The 19044-nt window shown below is 59.7% G+C and overlaps 2 protein-coding genes across 4 annotated transcripts in view; one reads left to right on the forward strand and one right to left on the reverse strand.

Annotated features, from left to right (window-relative positions):
* The first annotated feature begins 1609 nt into the window (after positions 1 to 1609).
* Positions 1610 to 8182, forward strand: LOC116965196 (E3 ubiquitin-protein ligase RNF19B-like). Of its 2 annotated transcripts, XM_033007314.2 has the most exons (9): positions 1610 to 1692; positions 3886 to 4495; positions 5001 to 5191; positions 5528 to 5678; positions 6151 to 6313; positions 6758 to 6872; positions 7058 to 7195; positions 7437 to 7629; positions 7751 to 8182. In XM_033007314.2, exons 2-9 carry the CDS (start codon positions 4053 to 4055, stop codon positions 7908 to 7910), a joined length of 1554 nt encoding a protein of 517 aa, XP_032863205.1. In that variant the 5' UTR covers positions 1610 to 1692; positions 3886 to 4052; the 3' UTR covers positions 7911 to 8182. The 2 variants fall into 2 exon arrangements, with proteins under 2 accessions (XP_032863205.1, XP_032863207.1); XM_033007316.2 differs by lacking the exon at positions 7058 to 7195.
* A 4905-nt stretch (positions 8183 to 13087) lies between these two features.
* PPM1G (protein phosphatase, Mg2+/Mn2+ dependent 1G) overlaps positions 13088 to 19044 on the reverse strand; it is a 29128-nt gene continuing 23171 nt past the window's right edge. For both annotated transcript variants that reach the window (XM_042803349.1, XM_033007321.2), the window contains exons 5-10: positions 17596 to 18065; positions 17024 to 17161; positions 15974 to 16208; positions 14385 to 14514; positions 14124 to 14226; positions 13088 to 13818 (exon numbers count right to left, since the gene is read on the reverse strand). In XM_042803349.1, the coding sequence (XP_042659283.1) occupies positions 13615 to 13818; positions 14124 to 14226; positions 14385 to 14514; positions 15974 to 16208; positions 17024 to 17161; positions 17596 to 18065 (1280 nt within the window). In that variant the 3' untranslated portion in view covers positions 13088 to 13614. The remainder of the gene's footprint in view (positions 13819 to 14123; positions 14227 to 14384; positions 14515 to 15973; positions 16209 to 17023; positions 17162 to 17595; positions 18066 to 19044) is intronic.

Below are 19044 nucleotides of genomic sequence, written 5' to 3' on the forward strand. Positions count from 1 at the left end.
AACCGGCCGCTTCCGCTTCCGGCCGCCGCCGGGCGGGGCGAGCGGCGGAAGCGGAGCGGGGGAACCCGGAAGCGGAGCGGGGACCCGGAAGCGAGCGCCGCGGCGGCCGGGGGCGGGGGGTGTGTCCCGGTTCGCCGCCCCGGTTCGCCGCCGGCGGCTCCGGCTGTGCGGCGGGAACGGAGACCCGAGCCGCGCCGCGGGAGAGGCAGGCGGGGGGGGGCCCGGCGGGGGTCGGGTTTTGGAGGGGGTTTGTGCCTCAGCGGGGGCGGCTGCTGTGACTGACACCCCCCCCCCCCCCCCCCCCCCCGCTCCCGGCACGGCCCCTGAGCCCGGGGCGAGCTCGATCAGCCGGGTGCCGGTGCCGGTACCGGCAGCCCCGCCGGCCGTTCTGGCCGTCCCGGCGCCGCGGAGCGGGGCTGCGGGGGGTTGCGGAGCCCGCGTTGCCCGGGGGCGGGCGGTGGGTGGCCGTGCCGTGGTCGGTCACGGAGATCCTGTCGGCCCGGGTGGGGGATCCGGGGGGCGCGCAGGGGGACCCGCAGTCCCGGCCGCGGGCTGATGTCCAGGGGTGACCGAACCCCCCCGCATGTGCCCACCGGGGCCCTGCTCCCTGCTGCTGCCCCGGGGAGCGGAACGAGCCCCGTCACGGATCAGGCCCTGCGGTCTTTGTCCTTGGGGGTTTTGGAGACCCAGCCGGCAGAAAGCCCTAAACCAACCGCAGTGCTGGCCCCGATTTAGGCGGAAAGGTGGACTTGGAGACCTCGTGAGGTCCCTTTCCCCCTGACGCATTCAGATCTGCGGGAACTGGCTGCAGAGGGAGGGGAGCCCGGCTCCCCGCAGCTGGGCGCGGGAGGAGAGGCAGCCGCAGCACGACCCCGGGGGGGCCACCACCGTGTTGGGGCACCGTGGCGGTGCTGTGGCTCCTCTGCGACCATGACCTCTGCTCGTCCTATCCCCGCTGTCACAGCCCTCTCAAGGGCCACCGAGCTCAGTCCTGTTGCCCGGCTTTCCCAGGGGTGCCTGTGGGCACTGGGCCCCCATGCACTGGGGCTCCTGATTTCACCTGGCATATCCCTCTGGTTCACTTTCCCAGAAAATCTCCCCCAGTTTTCATGGCTCAAGCTCCCAGGCACTCCGACGTGCTCTGACCCTGCCAGGCAAGGAGGATGTGGTGCTGACTCCTCGTGCATCCCAGTCACACCTCTGCTCCCGGGGATGCTCAGCCACCTCAGGCTGTCACGTTTCCCTCCGCTTTCTGCCGTCCCTGTGCTGTGCAGACTGGGGACAGCCAGGGCTTTGCATCCAGCTTCTTGGAGAGGAGGGCCTGTGGTTCCCCTGCCCAGGACTTGTTTGGTTGCCCTGTGTGTTGGTCCATCTCCAGGGAGGGCCAGTGTGCAGCTCTGTGTGTTGGGGGGCAGCCGCCATGCCCTGGCTCAGCTTTTGTCCTCTCTGATGCTTGGGTCCATGCCCTGGATGTGGTCCCCATCTACAGGGTTCATTCTTCCCCTTCTGTGGCTGCATTAGTAGAGCTGTCGGACGTGTCCGAGTGACCCTGGCTGTATGAGCTGCAGCTGCTGAGCCTCTTCATGGATAGTTTTTGTTTTATTTGCAGGTCCCTGAGGGAGTCGAATGTGTTGGGCTTTGTGAGAGTACCAGAGCCGTGCCGTGTCATCAGCAATGATTCCCCGCTGACAGGTACCGTGGGGCCAGAGGATGGGGCCGGATAGGCCCTTGTTGATGGGCTGTGCCAAGGAGCCATGCAGGCCCGGGGTGACTCCTCACGGGCTGGCCCCGCCGGCCGCACGTTGATGTCCGCGGCGTTGGTGCAGCTCTTCTCATGCTCCCGTGCTGGCTCCAGGTGTTCTGCCGGGCGGTGTCCGCAGCAATGGCATCGGTCACCCACAATGGTGGTCCCACTGCCCTGCCCCGGGTTTGAGCACCTTCCTTCCCGCTCTTCTCCTGGGGTACTTCTCACTCTTAACAACCACTTAAATCCAATCTCAGCCCGGTTTCCGTGAGCTCTTCAGTTACCACCTCACTGGGAAGTGCTTTATTACCCGGGGTGACACGGTGCAGCACCTTGCTTGTTCCTAGCAGAGCAGATGTAATCAGACTCCTCGGTCTTCCCTGAGCTATCACTAATATCTGCCTCTTCCCGTGCCAGTGCTTCTGCTGTTCTGGCTGTGCTCAAACACAAAACCAGCAGAGGCTGTTAGAGGTGGAGGGGTGTGGCAATGCTGTCGAAGTGTAAAGCGTAGGGTGTAACTCTTTGAGGCATAGATAAGGAAAGAGCAAGGAGAACAGTGGAGGGACTGGCCTGGCCCTGCTGTCAGGAGGGATTATGGTGTGGCCATGTACTCATGAGCTCTGTGTAAGGGAAAGCTGAGAGATTTACCTCCTCTCTCCTGTAATCGCATAGCTTCTGGTCACTTACTTAACTAGCTCTTGGTTCCCTTGGCTTGGCTGTCTCTTCTACGAACTCAGCAGCAGCTTGGGCGATGCAGGTTTTAGTGCAGCGCTTGGGACGTGGAGAAGCACTCGTCAGAAGTGAGCGCACCCCACGTGGCTTCGGGTCCTGCCGCCCTGGGTTGCAGGGCACGTGGAGGAGCTCTCTCCTCCTGGGGCAGTTCAGGAGCCAACCTCTGTGGAGGAAGCACTTTCTCTGTGGCAGTGAGACTTTCCCTGCCCTCCTGTGAGCTAACCCCGAGGAGGAGGAGTGAGTGATGGCAGTTTTGATTTGCCCCGAGTTCTCCTCTGGGCTCCCTCCAGGTAGCCATTGCTAGGAGCTTCCCGATGCAGGCTGGGCTAAGGGGCTTGTGTCTGAACTTGAACTCCAGTGGAAAGTCGGAGCTTCAGCCGTGTCTCTCCTTGGAGGGGAGAGCCACGGAGATTTGGGGTGGTGAGGGGTGTGATTATTGTGGTCCCCTGTGTACAAACTAGTTGTCAGTGTTTGCCACAGCCTTCCTTGCAAGGACCACTGTCTTGCCTGCCTTGGGGAATTTGGGAGGTCCTGGGTCTCTGGACTTTGACGCTGAACTGAAGGAAACAGAATGGGGCAGAACAGAGCTGGCTCAGGGGCACGTGGGTGGCTGGAGATGGGCTGTGTCTGCACTGGCCAAGCGTGGTGTGGGACTGGTCAGCCTCGGCACTGGGATCCAGGGTCTTCTGGCCAACGTGGGGATGAGGCTGGACAAAATGCCTAGGGGTGACTGTGGCCAGATGGCTACACAAGATGTGATTGTCGGAGCTCAAGGTCCGGGCGTTTTTGTTCTTGCCTGCAGCCTTGTGGGAGGGAGCACGTTGGCCGGAGATGTCAAGCAAGGACAGGGCCTGGCTGTGTGCTCAGTTTGGGGGTGGCTGCGCTGGGGTGCTGGGGGGCGCAGGAGGTGAGCAATGTCCTGGGCACTGTCAGGGCTCTGCTGGCAGCTGTGCCCGCAGCTGGCCCGCAGGGAGCCTGCCTCCCGTTTCAGGGCGGGCTGCTGCCCATGCCAGGCCAGTGCGAGTTGTGCTGGGTGAAGGAGGTGGCGGGCGCGGGAGCAGAGAGAGTCAAGCACCCCGGTCTAGGCTGTGGGCTGTGATCCACGTGGGGAGGGAGGGTCTGGAACAGCCCCGGCTGGGGCAGGCGGCCGGGGGCTCTGTGCCGAAGGGTTTGTGTCGGGGCCAGGTTGCTGCTGGTGGGGCTGGCCCTGCTGGCCCGGACCCACAGGGACGGCTGGCTGGGGCCAGGCTGGGCTAGGGGCTGTGAGGAGCGCTGCGGGTCTTGGCTTGTCCCAGAGCTGCCGGGACGTCTTCCGAGGTGCGGGCAGCGGCCGGCCCTGGGGTCCAGCAAGGCAGCAGTGGGGTCTGGTGGGCGCCCAGAGCTCGCTCTCACACACGGTTCCTTCGCAGGGCGAGCGGCACCGGGTGCAGCTGCATGGTCCGGCCGTTGCCTTTGGGGAGGATGCCGGCCCTGAGGCCCAGGTAGGAGCCTGGCCATGGGGGCCGCACTGGGGCTGGCACCTCCCTGCTGCCCTCCGTAGCCCAGCAGCAGCTGGCTGCCGCCCTGACGGGCCACCATGGAGCGACCCGTGCAGGTGCCCGCGCCCCTCCGCCTCCTGGGCTTCTTCGGGCGGAAGCCGCAGGCTGTCGGAGGGGAGACGTCGCCAGGACCAGAGCCGCCGGGACCCGAGGAGATGCGCCTCGTGGTGCCGCCGGGCGAGGGCGGGGAGCTGGTGGAGTGTCCCCTGTGCCTGCTGCCGCAGCCTCCTGAGGCCTTCCCCACCCTGGCCTCCTGTGACCACCGCTCGTGCCGGGGCTGCCTGGAGCAGTACCTGCGCATCGCTGTCGGCGAGAGCCGCGTGCAGGTGGCCTGCCCGCACTGCCCGGCCGCGCTGCTGCCCGCCGACGTCCACCGCCTCCTGCCAGAGCCTGCCCTGCGTGACAAGTACGAGGAGTTCCTCCTGCGACGGCTGCTGGTGGCCGACCCCGGCACCCGCTGGTGCCCCGCGCCCGACTGCAGGTGACGCGCTGGCCCCCTGCACAGAGCCGGGAGCAGGGAGGGTGTTGTGGGGACACCCCTTCGCGTGGAGGCGATGGGCTTCCCCGGCCGGGAGCCAGGGCACAGCGGGCTGTGCCTGTCCTCTGAGCCTTCTCCAGGCTTGATCCCTTCATGGCGTGGTCCCCTGTGGGGCTGGGCCAGCTCAGAGAGATGTCCGGATCCCCGTCCCAGCTGCGGAGCCCGGGCAGATGTGTGTCTCTGCCAGGGTTGGTGCTCTTGGCCATGCTGGACCAGTCCCACGAGGCCCCAGGGGAGCTGGGTGGGTGCTGGAAGGCTGTGCTGCAGTCTGAGTTGGTCAGTGTCCCCCGGCTCTCCTGCGCTGCAGCTCTGTCTCAGCGTGGAGCCGGGACCTGCCGCTGCGCAGCCTGGCTGCACCGGTGAAGGGAACGGCTGTGCAGGGACACGGGGAGGGTCGGGGGGCACTGCCAGCCCCCGCCCCCCAACACCAGCCGCCTTCCCCCCGCAGCTATGCTGTCATCGCCCACGGCTGTGCCGAGTGTCCCCGCCTCACCTGCGGGCGCGAGGGCTGCGGCACTGAGTTCTGCTACCACTGCCGGCAGCCCTGGCACCCCAACGGCCCCTGTGCCCCAGTGCCGCCGGCCCCCGGCCCGGCCAGCCCCGCCGCACAGCTAGCCCACCCGGAGGACTCGTCCCACGGTGAGACCCTGGCCCGGGGTGGGAGCGAGCGGGGCGGGGATTTGGGACAGCCAGACGGCGCGGTTGGGCGCCTCTGGACCCTCCTGCCTGCGGAGATGCGGGAGCCAGGACACAGTGGTTCCCGCTGGCCACCTCGGCGTGGCGGCCGGTAGCCCCTGTGCCAGTCGAGCTGGGGGTGTGGAGGCAGACCTTGCTGTGCCTGGCTCACCCTGACGCCCACGGGGCGGGCTGCGATCCTGGCGCAGAGTGCGGGGGGCAGACTTGCACTGCCCTGTTCTCTGCCACCCCCTGCCACCCCCTGCCACCCCTTCCCATCCATCTCCTTCCCCCTGCCAGCCGAGGCTGAAGACATCAAGGTCTGTCCGCGCTGCAGTGCCTTCATCATGAAGATCAATGACGGGAGCTGCAACCGCATGAACTGCACGGTCTGTGGCTGCCTCTTCTGCTGGCTCTGCCTGCAGGAGATCTCAGACGTGCACTTCCTGAGGTCAGTGCCGGGCTGTGGGGCCACGGGGTGTGCTGGGGGGGGGGCTGGGGCGGAGGGGCTGCCAGGAGCTCAGGGGTGGTTGCCGGAGCTGCCCCTGGGCTGAGCTGGGCCAGGGCTGGGGGTCCTGCCAGGAGCTGCGGGGCTAGGATGGGAGGCAGCGAGGCCCTGCTGGGAGCTGTGGCCGTGCGCAGCCGGGTTTGGGGCTGGCTGGGCTGGGGGGCTGGCTGCGGGGGGAGCAGAGTGGTCTCTGATGCTGGGTCTGCCAGGGCTTGGGGGCCTGGAGCTGGCTGTCAGCACCCCACAAGCGGGGTCCCAGGTGGCACCTGGAGCTCAGGATTGGGATGGGGGGGGATCTGGGTTTCTCCTTCCCTGGTGGGCCCCTGGGTCTCCCCCCAGCGTGAGGGCGGGCTGTGCTGGTGTCTGCCTGCCCCTGCGCAGGAACTGTTGGCCCAGCCCTGCTCTGTCCTCGCAGCCCCTCTGGCTGCACCTTCTGGGGGAAGAGGCCTTGGTCACGGACCCGGAGGACCCTGTGGCAGCTGGGCATGGTGCTGGGGGCACCTATGGTGGTCTCCCTCGTCGCGGGCATTGCTGTCCCTGTCATTACCATTGGGATCCCCATCTACATGGGTAGGAAGGTACTGGCAGGGGGTCCTGGAGTCCCCATGGTCCCGCTCCCTGCTGAGCCCGTGGCCTCAGACCTGGACGGGCATGCAGTGCTCACCACTGCACGCAGCATGTCCCTGGGCCACCCCTGACTCCCTGCAGCCCCTCCTTGGGGGGACCCTCTCTGCTGCCCACCTCCACGCCCTCCGCCAGTGAGGGTGCTTTCAGCCTGGGGAGATGGGGGTTGGTGTGGGTGAAAGGAAGAAGGTGCCGGGGGACCCAGGGGTGTTTTTCAGGGACGCTTGAGCTGTGGTGGTGGTACTGTCGTGGCTGCCTGTCCCTGAGGAGATGGAGGGGGTGTCCAGACAGCTGTGGCTGTGTCTAGAGCTCTGCCAGGGCTGGGAAGAGGCCTCGTCCCTGGGGGCTGTGCGCTGAGGTGTCTGCAGGGCCCTTCACCTCTCTTGCTTCTCTTCGAGGTGCTGGGCCAGAGCCGGAGGAGCAGCCTGTCGGGATGCCAGCAGTGCCTCTCCGTCACCAGCAGCGTCGTCCTCTCTCTCTTTGTGTCCCCCATCATAACAGCTGTCACTGTGGGTAAGTGTGCTGGGACGGGGCTGAGGGCAATGCCCACATGTGCTGGAAAGAGTGGGGCTGGGCCCTGGGAGAATCTCCAGGGTGGGGTATCCGGGGCCTGGGTCCCCAGGGCTTTGCCCGGGGGGGGTGCAGGCCAGCCAGGGCTGCTGGTGGGGTCTGGGCGATAGCTGCCTGTCTGCCTGCAGGAGTCGGCGTGCCCCTGATGCTCGCCTACATCTACGGGGTGGTGGTGCTGTCGCTGTGTCGGAGCCGCTGGGGATGCGGGGGCGGCCGCAGCCCTCCCAGGGATCTCGGTGTGGTGGAGCTGGAGAACCTGACCAAGCGTGAGTCCTGTGCTGCGCTGGCCCTGCCTCATCTCCGTGGCAGAGACACCTCCAGAGCCCCGGGCTCCCTGTGGACCCGTGTCGGTTCTCCACCTCTGTCCCTGCACGGAGGCTGCAGGCTGGTGTCCTGGGGGGGGGAGGTGGGTGCTGCCCAGAGCAGCCCGGGTCCAGCTTGTTCGCATCCCTGATGAGGAGCAGTCCTGGTGAACGGGGGGCTCAGCGCCATCTCTCCCTCCACCAGTGAACGAGCTGTGGTCGGTGCTGCCCAGCCCCAGGCCGGGTGAGGATGGAGTCCCAGACACAACCACCTCCTTCCCCAGCAGCAGCCATAGCCCACGCTACGGGGCAGTGTGGAAGGAGCAGGACAGCCAGTCGGCCAGCACAGTGGCTCTTGCGGGGAGCATGCTGAGCGAGGGCCAGGACACATCCTACAGGTGAGCTGCTGTGCTGGGGAGGCAGCGGGGGGAACTGCCACATCCCTTTCCTAACAGCCATCCCCCGTGCCTGCTGTACCGGGCAGGGACGTGGTGACATCTCCCCTGTGTTTGTCCGCAGGGAAGGTATCAACATTGAAGTGGAGGTGTCAGTCGAAGCAGTGCCGCATCCTGCCCAGGACCAGAGCCTGTGCAGCGCACTCTCAGGGCAGAGTCTCTCTGGGGACTCCCTGGGAGACACCAGTGACCAGTGCAGCGCCGTGGGTGTCCCTGCAGAGTGAAGGGGACTGTAAACCACTGAGCAGGGCGACCCTCAATCCACAGAGCCCCCACCTGCCACTGACACAAAGATCCTGTGCCCTTCCAGGGCAGAGCTGGTCACCTTCTGTGAGGCACCGCCAGCCCTGTGAACTGGGTCCTGGTCCAGCCCCAGGCTGGGCAGGCACTGTCTGGGCTCAGTGCTGCCTGCACCCCATGCCCAGCCCCATCCACCCCTTCCCTGAAGGCAGCCTCGAGCATTGGCACCGCTGGGAAATAAAGCTCACTGCAGGTCTGTCCGTCTGCTGCCGCACAGGCACGCCCCAGCACCACGGTCCCATCACAGTGGGCTCTGATCCGTGGCGTGTTCTCCTTATGGGTACTGCAGGCCAAGCAGGTGGGGTGGGCCCAGCCCCACATGGGTGCAGGCAGAAGGGATGAGTAGGGCCAGGGAGCAGGGGAAGAGTGGGGATAGTCCCTTGCGCAAACACCCCAACAAACAGTGCTGCAGGTGCAGGACCAGCGCGGCACCCAGCTGTCAGCTGGGAGGGTGGGAGGCGGCTGCAGAGCCTCAGCCAGCACCAGCAAACCCAGCAGCTGGGGTAGGGGCTGAGCCAGCCGCTGCTGCACAGTGTGGGGCACCCACGGGTCCTGCGTGGTCCCAGCAACTGTCCCGGGGGGCAGCACAGGGCTTTGGCAGACAGACAGACCTTGAGTGGGGTGCAGGCAGCTGGGGCCCAGCACAGCTGCTGTGGGTGGGAGGCCGTGCACTGCGCTGGGGCAGAGCTGGGAGCACATGGGTCTCACTACAGTGACCTATGTCTGCGTCCCTGCCTGCCCTGCAGTGTGGGAAGGGATCCCAGAGCTGTTGAAGAGGAGGGCTGTGCCCGGGGCTTTAGCATGGGGCTTCCCCAACTTCAGACACGCCTAAGATTCAGCTGGACGGGGTGCTGGGCCACCTTGGCTCGACCATGCTTTTGGCAAGAAAGGTTGGACCAGATGATCCACAAGGTCCCTTCCACTCTGGTGTTCCACGAGTCCGTGACTGATTTTATCTGGGGTGCTGCAGGATGGGAACCTACCTCTATCCTTGTGATGGGCACCCGCTCCAAAGCAGGAGAGAAAACTCTGCGGGAGGTCCCGTAGCTTCCTCCAGCTGGAGGAGGCACCGGCAGTGGGGCTGCCTGCAGCACCCAGGCTCCGACAGCTGCTCCCCTTGCTGGGGGCACTGGGATGACAGGGCCTCCCACCACCCTGCACTCCTGGGGGGGCTAGGCCCTGACTGGGGGGCAGGTTAGCCCCCGGCCACCACCACCGCTGTGGTGGTCCTCGTCCCGCATTGGCTTCCCTTTACCCTCCCCGAGGCGCTGGCAGGGGCTGCAGGTCCCCCATTTCTACAGGTGGATGAGGACAAGGCAGTGGTGGCCATCCCGGTGCCCCCATGCACAGGGGTGGTTGTGGCTTCCTACCCTGCCTGTGGGCAACCAGGCTGCCGCTGAGGAATGCCCAGAACAGGATGCAGGGCTGGGGGGGGGGGGGGGAGGAGGGCAGCTGCCCCTGTCCCCAAGCTTCTGGGGCCAAGCACCTCGACGTTGTGGCTCCCGATTCCCACCAGGGATCCATCCTGCAGCCAGACCAGCGGGGAGGGATGAGGTGGGAATGACACAGGCTGAGGGTGGGGACCCTGAGCCAGGTGGGGTGCACGGTGCAAGCAGGGTCCTGCCTATGACCAGTCTGCCTCCACTGCAGCATCCTTGGGAGAAAAAGCTGCTTCTGAACATTTAGCTGCTTAATGGTTAGCAGAGTCTAGCACCATCTTCCAGCACTGCTGTAGGGCCTGGTCCTGATTGGGGTGGGTGCTGCCTGCGCCATCAGCCATCGCCAGCTGCGCACGGCTGCACAATGCTCCACACTGCTGTGGGTCACTGACCCCAGCACACGATGGAGGCAGTGGCTCTGGTGCCCAGCTCTCACCCAGAAGCCATCGGGTTGCCTCCTTGCTCCCATAGCTGACCCCGACGTGCTTTGGCATGCGCGCTCACACCAAGAACTGACCGGCCCTCCTGTGGTCCCACAGCCACCCTCCAGCCCGTGCTCCTGTGCACTCACACCCACAGCTGCCCTTACAGACTCACTCACTCCCTGGCCCCATCACCTGCTGCCGGCTCTCAGACAGACAGACAGACACACACACAGGCAGGCAGGCAGGCAGGCAGACACACATGCCACCACAGACACCACCACACACACACCTACCCCCACAGGGAGAAGAGTAAGTAGCTGAAGCTGGAGTTTAATAAGGTGACAGATCAGACTGTGATGATCAGACACAGGGTAGGGCCAGACTTATGTACTGCCAGGTCCTTGCTCACCTGCAAATAGACCCATTTATTCTCTTAACCCTCTATTCCCCACACTTGTTCCTTCACAAATCTTCTAAGTCCCTCCCTATTCCCACCTTTGGTTCCTCCTCTAAACGTCCCATGTTAAATCCTGTGTTATCCCCAAATGCTCTTTCCCTGCATCCTATAATGTGTCCTGCACCCCTAGGCAGCCACCCTCCTGTGCTCACAAGGTGATCGAGAGACCACCCGGTGAGGCACGGTGACGGGTTTCACGCCTGGACCGTGGGGCTCATGTTTCTCCTGGGACAGCCCTGGGAGGGGCACAGGGAGTCTGTGACTTGGGTCTCCTCCACCTGCTCTTGTAACGCTTTGTCCTTCTGGATTTTTGGACATTGGCCTTTGAAGCGCTTGCACTTCTCTTCTGATGGGCCTGGGAGTAGCTGGGTCAGGTTATTAATCAAATTACACCTCCTGCCATTGTTTCTTTGTGCCTCCTTTGTGTCTGCAGCTGGGCTTATCACGTCACCCAACGGCCTGGGCTTCCTGTTCCCTTCAGTGACCAACTCTCAGACCTCTGGTGTCTCCTGGATCTGTCCAAGGCCACACCAAAAACCTGTCTCCCAAACCTCTGCATCTGCTCAGCAGCAAGTCCAGCTTGGTGTTTGCTGGCGAGTACTCACGGACGTATGCACCCCTCCCCAGCACGCTGGTCTCCCCCTTTGCTGGCACTCAGACCCACACACTGCCGTGGGTAGTAGAAGGAGCCCACGCACCTGGGGAAACAGCTAGAAAAGACCACTTTGTAGTGATCCATTTTTTTTTTTTTTGATACACAACTGGCCCCTTTTATGCCCGTTTCCCATGCTCCTTCCCACCTAGTCCCTCCCTTCCCCCGCACAGCCCATAGCAGTCCCGCCTGCCCCACGCCTGGTGCTGCCGGTGGGTGTCTCCCCCAGACACCCCTGGACCTGTCAGCCCTGGCTCCGACCGTCCTCCTGGAGGGGCTGCAGGCAGCTGGGCTGTGGGGCTCCACCAGCTCCAAAGAGGCCACCAGGACCCCTCCCCAGCACAGCTCTCCTTGGCTCCTTGGCATTCCTGGAGATGAGCTGTCACACAACCTGCCTGGCAGTCTTAGCAAAACTCCCGATTCTAGTCTTTGAACAGTTTCAGTAGGTTAATGAAAATAACTGCAGCTATAAGGGCCTTTGATACGGCACATAACACAAAGCATTTTGATTAAAAACTAGCATGATAAAACATCAGTAGAACATACGGTAAATGGTCTAAACCCAGTTACATCTCAATACAAATTACTAACGTGACATCATCACTAACCAGTGTCCTTTTAGAGGACTCCACAGAGACTGGTGCTAACTCGTATATCAAAAATTTTCTTTATGACCAGGAAGAAAGTTTAAAACCAAACCCTCTCAAGGCTGATGCCTCATAGCAGGAACGAGACAGCGGGCACGTGACAGCTCAGACAAACTTTTTAACTCCACTAAGTGAAAACTGCCTCTTGGCTCAGCCTCCCAGGGTGCTGCAGCTCTGGGCACTCCATCCAGGACTAGGATTTACCCTTCTGTCTGAGACTTTACAGCATCATTGCTGTCCCCGTTCTAAAAAGGATACGTGGAAACTAGAGGGACTTCAGAAATAACAAATGCTTTTAGGACTGAAGAAAATAATTCTGCTCATTCCTGTGACAATTCAGCCTGTTTATTTAAAATCTGAGGGAAACTTGGCCAGCACATTCACAGCTGGAAGGAAGCATCAGGTAGTGAGCCGCCCCGTAGCCAGTGCTCCTGGGACAAACCCATCTGGCAGCAAATGAAAGATGCCCTGAGACGAAACCCACTTTTGCAAGGGAAAAAATCCTCTCCTTGGGTGCTTTACCCAGCACCATCCTAGGGGTCTGAGTGCAGAAATAGCCTGAACAGCAAGTCTGACTGCAGCGCCTACAGGTGTTTGTGGCTCTGAACTCCCAACTCCAAGCAGGGACACAGGAGCCCAGCCTGGATGATCCAGGGACCAAAACAGTTCAGGTCTGGACATGCCATCACTGGAGAGCCACGAGGCAGACGGGATCAAGCTCAGGGCCACCAGGGAAGGGGCTGAAGGATGCACCCATCCAGGCTGTCGCGGCACGGGTTGACTGAACCGCAGAAGCTGAGTCAACGGGCCGGGACCGAGGAGGGTGGACTTCACCTTCGAAGAGGGGACTTGCAGTGCAGGGCACTGCCAAGAGCACTCCCCTGTGACACAGGAACCCCAGAGCAGCTGAAGCTGTGCCAGGTGATCCGGCCTGCAAACCTCATCTGCGCTTCCCCGTGCTCCCACGCCACGCCAGCTGGAAGGGGCACAGCAGGGAGCAGCCACTGACCTTTCCATCAGTGGTTTACAGCCCAGGGACACCTCTCCTGCGGGAGCAGCTGCAGCACTGACACATCGTACAGGCTTTACACCATCCAGCACCCCAGGCAGGAGCTGCCTCCTGTTGCACCTTGGAGAGAGCACACAGCTAGGCGGGGAGCAGCATGCTGTGAGCAAGTTAGCTCAGGAGGGTGCCCGGTGTCCCCGTCCCTTCAGCAGACACAAGCTGTCCCCAGAGACCTGTCTCCTGCTGTGTGTGACAGACTGTCCTCAGCTGAGGCAGGCATCTCAGGGGAATGGAGAGGCAGCAGGACCAAGCGCTGCATCAGGGGCTGACGCTCGTCAACCACACAGCAGCTTCTTGTGAGCTGCAGACGTGTGGCCCACAGTGCCCTGAGACACCAGGTACAGACATTCTCTTCCCCATCCCACCTGCCTCACCCCCCACCCTCCAGGAAAGAACCAAGGACCGTAAGTACAGCTATGTTTTCCGGGCTTTTAGTTTGAAAAAAGTATTGATTGAAAGTGTACAACAGAATGAGGTGTGGCAGCAGCACCACAGCCAGATTGTTTCACAAATAAAAACAGAAAGGGCCTTAAATAATTGGGTGCAGATTAAAAAAACCTCAACAGTGAAAAAGTTCTTCCCTCCGAACAGAAATTCACAGGCACAGAAATGGCAACAACCACATGGAGACAATGGGGGGACATCCTTCTTCTACCCGCCAGCTCTGCTCGCAGGCTGCCAGCTGCTGCAGGCTCCTGCGCTGTGGCTGGTGGCTGCTCCCGCGCGCGGCTCGGCCCTCGGCTCCCTCTTTGGAATGGTTACGGATGAACAGTGCGACATGCCCTTGCTAACCAGACCCGCCCCCCACCCCCCAACCAGGACACGGACAAACAAGGCCTCTGCTAAGGCTAAAAAAAGGACAAGACCTTGAAGTCTTGAGTTCAGCATGTTTAAGAAACAAGAGTCTGGTGAGCGCACAGCAAAGTCCCTGTGCGAGGCCGCCTATTCCAGCTTGGCCTTCTTCTTGTTATCACCGCCATTCTCTTCTGCTGGTGCTGCTGGTGCTGCCATGTCCTCCAGTTTCCGCTTCCCACTTTCAGCAGGTGGGTGTGTATTACGGGGTTTGAAACTGATAATGATGCAGGTCATGTTATCGCAGCCAGTGCCGTCCCCTGAGGTGTCTGGAGCCAAACACTGATCCAGCAGCTGGGGAGGGACAGGACAGGGCAGGTTAGCAGGGAGCACAGACACAGCGCTGAGGAATAACCTGAGACACGACACGGACAGAAACTCTGGCCTGACAGCACCCTAGAGGTCAGAAACACTGGTCAGGGTGCCAAAGGAACTGTGTCCCAATTCAGAGGTGTCTCTGCTCCTGTTCCGACCAGCGTTGCTGCCAGATACCCCAAGGGCTGAACAAACCAGTCTGATGGAGAGGGAGGGCAGCCAGGCACCAAGCTGGGATGCAGAAACACTGCGTGCTGAAGGGATGGTGAAGCTCTGGACCTTACCTCTTCTACGATGGAGGAGAGTGGCCTCAGGACTCCATTCTCGTCCTTTTGGGTGATCTTGGACTGGATGAAATCCACCACTTCTTGGCTGCTCATCACATTCCTGCAGAGAGTGGAGAGGTCAGAAGGGCAAGTGAAGGGAGCAGTCAGGCCACAGTGTCCGATTAGCACACAGGGCCCTTGGGCCTTCCTGAGGCCCAGCTCCAGAGAAAGACCAGAGTAGTGATGCCCAAGAGGCACAACTGCTCCATCACGACTCACCAGATTCCATCACAGGCAATGACCATGAAGTCGTGGTCATCATTTATTGTCAGCACTTTGATGTCAGGCAAGGCAGAGATCATCTGTTCTTCTGGAGGCAGATTCTTGTTCCGCTTGTAGAAGTGATCACCTGCGGCGAAGAGGAGGATCGCTTTTTCTGTGGTTGGGCCCTGGCAATGCTGCCTACCCCTGAACAGTGAGAAACACTGCCCTGCCAAAGGGCAGCCCCAGAAGAATCGGAGCCAGGGCTCCCAGAACCAGAGCAGATCAGGCCATGGGTGCATCAGAGAAATCTGCAACACGTCTGTGGTGCCAGCTCTGGTGAGCCCAGCATGCCGTTACCATACAGTGGGAAAGAGGTGCCTTTGCCAGTTCAGTGCCTCCTCACTCCAAACCAAGTGCCACTTCCTGGGGCACCACCAGGCCAACAGCACGTGGCATCTGACACCGCCAGCTGAGATCCTGCAGCACTGCTCCTGAGGTGAGCTGGCCCGCGTCCTGGAGCAGGATTTACAGCTCACCCCAGCACTAGCTTGGCTTTGCTGTGATAACACTAGATGCACATTTTCCAAAAGCTCAGGCTGTCCAGGGCCAGGTATTTCAGTGCAATGCCCACATCACATCGCTGGCTTCAGGCCTTCCCAAACTCTCAGCAGCCAAAGCTCACTTGAGAAAACTGATCCTCAGCTCTGACTAGCACGCTTGCCTGGAATTACATCCTAGGAAGGGACTTCTAGGGCCACTGCAAAGTAGCAGGTGGAAATGCCAGTGTCCCCCTAGATGAACAAACTCCTAATTTCTGTCCTAAGTGCGTTTTTATCTCTTTACCTTAGGATAATAATTTAAATGGTTTTGGTCCTTCTGCATACAGATTCTCCACTCAAACCCTCAGCTGCTGACATTTCCTTCCCTTCCCTGTGTATTTCCCAGTATATTCTCAGTGTTATTCACTACCTTCTCCTTAATACCTCCCAGCATCTCATCTGCTCAGACTGTAGCCACAGGCGGGACCAAGACCTTTTTTGACTGCTAATGGACATGCCCAGTCTCTCGAGCCATTAATTAATCCAACGCTGCTTGTAAGAGACTAAAAAGAGTACAAACAGGAGTCAGGTGCTGCCTAAAGCACTGCAGCAAGGGGGATGGAGATTGTGCAATTAAAAGGCAAGGCTGGCTCATGGACAAATGAGCTCAAACTGGTATAAAAGTTAGGTCCCCAGGAAGTAACATACCAAGGTCCTTTAACAGCCTGCTAGCAGGAAAAAATCCTGTTCAAAATTCAACAGTTTGTTTTTGAGACAGTTTACATGAGGTGGTTTCTGACAACCCAGCTGCTGGCACAGTAGCCGTGGAGGCTTCACACACTCTGTCCTGTGCTGGAGCCTGGTAGGTGCTAGGTGTTGCTTTCCACTGATGTCTGACAGTTTCATGGCCATTTTCCCTAATCAGACTGAAGTCTCACCACAACAAATAGGTTCTACTCATCATCCTGTTCCTTAAACTTAGTGGCTGGCACATGCTGGAAGCATGGATGCCCTGAGCACAGCACTCGGGCCAGGCGTGCCAGCACTCAGCCCCGTCTTGCTCACCGATTGCTCTGGAGAGGTTGAGGCCGCCATTCACTCTCCCGTCCATGGTGACCTTGCCGCCAGCGTTCTTTATCCTGGCCAGCTCCACCTCATCCTCTGGCTTGTGGTCATACGACATGTCGACAGCTTTTCCACCTTCTGACACCACGCAGCGTGAGTCTCCAGCATTAGCCACGATCAGCTGCTTGCCCCGGATAAGCGCCACAACAGCAGTTGTCCCACTGTCAGAACCGGGCTGCAAGAGACAAATGATTTTGCTGAGACTCCTTTCTCTTGCTCCGTATCAGGTCCATACAGGAACCAGCACCAGCCACCACAGACCCAGCAGTGTCCCACAGCCCAAGGTACTGTTTCTCACCCCTTTTTCCTGTAAGCACACACAGAACAATGGAGAAAAGCCTGAAGGAAGTGTGAAACACAGCAGGAGCGTGTTTATTGAGAGGCAGGGTTAAGCAAAACCTCAGTTTCAGTCTCACAAAGCATCAGTGGTTCAGGATTCTCCGGTGTTCAACATGCCCTGCTATATCCTCAGCTCTAATGTATTGATGCCAGCCCCAGCCCAGCAAAAGCAGAAGCTTGACTACAAGCCAGGACATCCCTCCAAAGAGAGAAGGTTGGCACCTCGGAAGCTGTAGTCCCCTTTTCCTGACATCACAGGTCCCTGGCCCATCTGCCAGCACTGCCATGGGCTGAGGAGCCACAGCCTTGGCCTGGCAAAGAGCAATGCTCTGCCCAGGAGCAGCAGTACCAGCAGAGCAGTCCTGCTACTGCCCTGTGCTCTACCTCCACACCCACACCCACGGTGGCTTCTAAGCACAGCAAACCCAGCAGTGGGGTGAGACTCTTTCGATCTCCACCTGCTGCCCAGATACATGCCCTATCCCTCAGCCTTCTGCATAAAGCCAGGCTGACAGCAGCAGTGTTCAGCCGCAGGAGAACAAAAGGGATGTTTTATTCCCATTTGAACGGAAATAACTCCTTGCTGAGTCTCCCCCCCTAAGTGCCCTTGCCTCCACACTATGCTGCGGAACACAAGAACAGGGTGTGCACCTCCTCTTTCCCCTCCATGCCTGGTAACAACATCTCCTCCTCTTCATCCTCATCCTCCTCTGCTTCTTCAGTATCATCTTCATCATCTTCATTCTCTGCCTCTTCACTACTGTAACCATCCTCATCTTCACTGCATTCCTACAAGAAATGAGAGATACCACCAGGAGTCACACAGGACACTCTCAGTGCCCTCCCCAGACAGCTGGTCCCTCTATCCTGGGGACAGACAGTAAGTTTGCCCCAGAAGAGTGAGATGACCTGGTACTTTTCCCCCACACCTGATGTCTATAATCAGAGCAGCTAGTTTCAACTACCACCGTGAATGAAGGGATGGTGCATGCAGCAAGACCAAGGGCTATCCGTTACGGCCGCTGCACAAATGAGGGTATGTTTCCTTCAGGGTTATCTAAACAATCCCCGACGCTCCCATGAGATGGTCTCAAAGTATCAGCCTGAAAAACCTACTCCTAGGACACACCTAGGATGAGCCAGAGGCTCGTAGCTCAAGTACCACAGTAAGCAATGCATTCTGCCCAGCCAGAAGGCCACTCTGTCCCAGTGCTGTTTCCTACCTCACTGTCTTCCTCCTCTTCCTCAACCTCATCTGACTCATCCTCACTGTCCTCAAAAAATTTGGATTTGGTTGTGCGCTGGGGCTTTCCCGTAGAGGAGCAGGAGGGCCCGGCCTCCCCAGTAGAAGAGGTGACGGCCTCGTCACCTTTGCCTAGTTCAGGCTTCTGCAGAGCAGGGCTGTTGCCTCCAGCGCTGGCTTTGTCTGAGGTGGAGGAAATACCCGTGATTTCTTCATCTGGCTTCCCATTCTTCCTCTCCTTGTGGTCGGTAAGCTCCCCTGGGTCAGCCTCTCCATTCATATTTGACTCCCCATCATGCTGCTTGCCTGTCCCCTCTGCAGCGTTCTCCCCAGCTGGAGCTAAAGACTTGCTTTTGAGGTTCTTGGTGCAGTTTTGTCCATAACGTGTGAGAAGCTCCTCAATGGTCATTGTGGCTTCTTCATGCAGAAGAGCAGCTTCCTCATTATCCACTGAAAATGGAAAGGGGGAGGGGGTGAGGACAAAGAGGGTCAGAAAGCAGGACACATCGCCACAGCAAGCAGCTGTGCAGCACATGCTAGGTTCAGCAGTGAGCCGCCCTGGCTGGAGGTCGCTGCTGCAGACAGGTTTCAGCAAGGCTCAACAGGCTGATCACTAGCAGGCCCAGACAAACGCAGCCAGGCCTGCCCCGTCCCACAGCTCCCCGGCACTGCAGATGAAATTACACAAACGGCAGGGCAGCGGCTCCTACCCGCAGCCCATGCACCCAGCCTGCGCGTTACCCTGGTGCCTCCGGCCTCTGATGCTATCTGGCTGACTTGTAGGCAGCACGGAGCACTTTAATTAGATGTAAGGTTGGAGGGTAAAGAGCCTCATATTTCTTGAGTGCAGGCTCATCTGAAGCTGCGGGGGAAGGAGACAGACCACTTTCATGTGCAGATTTGTTCATTAATACTGCAGCCGGGAACAAGAAGTTTTTGTTATAGCTGTTGCTCCATGGGCCTTAAGCCCCACAGGGACCCCAACCAGCTGCAGTCTAGACACTTACAAACAGATGACAGAATAGCTTTAGGCAGTGAATGCAGTATCTCCCAAGTGGGACACTAGACAGAAAGTAGGATGACTTTCCCTAAACTATGAGCTAATGACCACCGCTTCCGTACTGACACCCCCTTGGTTATAATTTTCTTTGCTAGTTAATCCTAAAAGGAAAAGAAACACTCATACCCCAAATACTCTTGAAAATACAGGACAAAATTAAAAAAAAAACCAAAAAAACAAAAAACCAACACAAAAACCCAACCAACCAAAAATCTACTTTATCCCTGTCAGATGCAGAATGAGGGCCAACAAATTCAGCATTTTCAGACCAACACACAGCGTTCAAGGTGACTGTAGGCTACTCACAAGATATTCACCCAAGAGTAGCACAGGATTCTACCCTAGGATTCACCTTCTAGCCGGATTTCT

This window comes from Tyto alba, unplaced genomic scaffold (assembly GCF_018691265.1).
Source record: "Tyto alba isolate M040663 unplaced genomic scaffold, T.alba_DEE_v4.0 Super-Scaffold_40, whole genome shotgun sequence".
NCBI lineage: Eukaryota > Metazoa > Chordata > Aves > Strigiformes > Tytonidae > Tyto > Tyto alba.

Excerpts from the sequence above, each read along its gene's own strand:
- LOC116965196 (XM_033007314.2), top strand. The coding sequence starts at position 4,053 with ATGGAGCGACCCGTGCAGGTGCCCGCGCCCCTCCGCCTCCTGGGCTTC. Across the intron at positions 4,496-5,000 it reads TGCCCCGCGCCCGACTGCAG|CTATGCTGTCATCGCCCACG; the intron begins GTGACGCGCTGG and ends TTCCCCCCGCAG. Across the intron at positions 5,679-6,150 it reads TCAGACGTGCACTTCCTGAG|CCCCTCTGGCTGCACCTTCT; the intron begins GTCAGTGCCGGG and ends CTGTCCTCGCAG.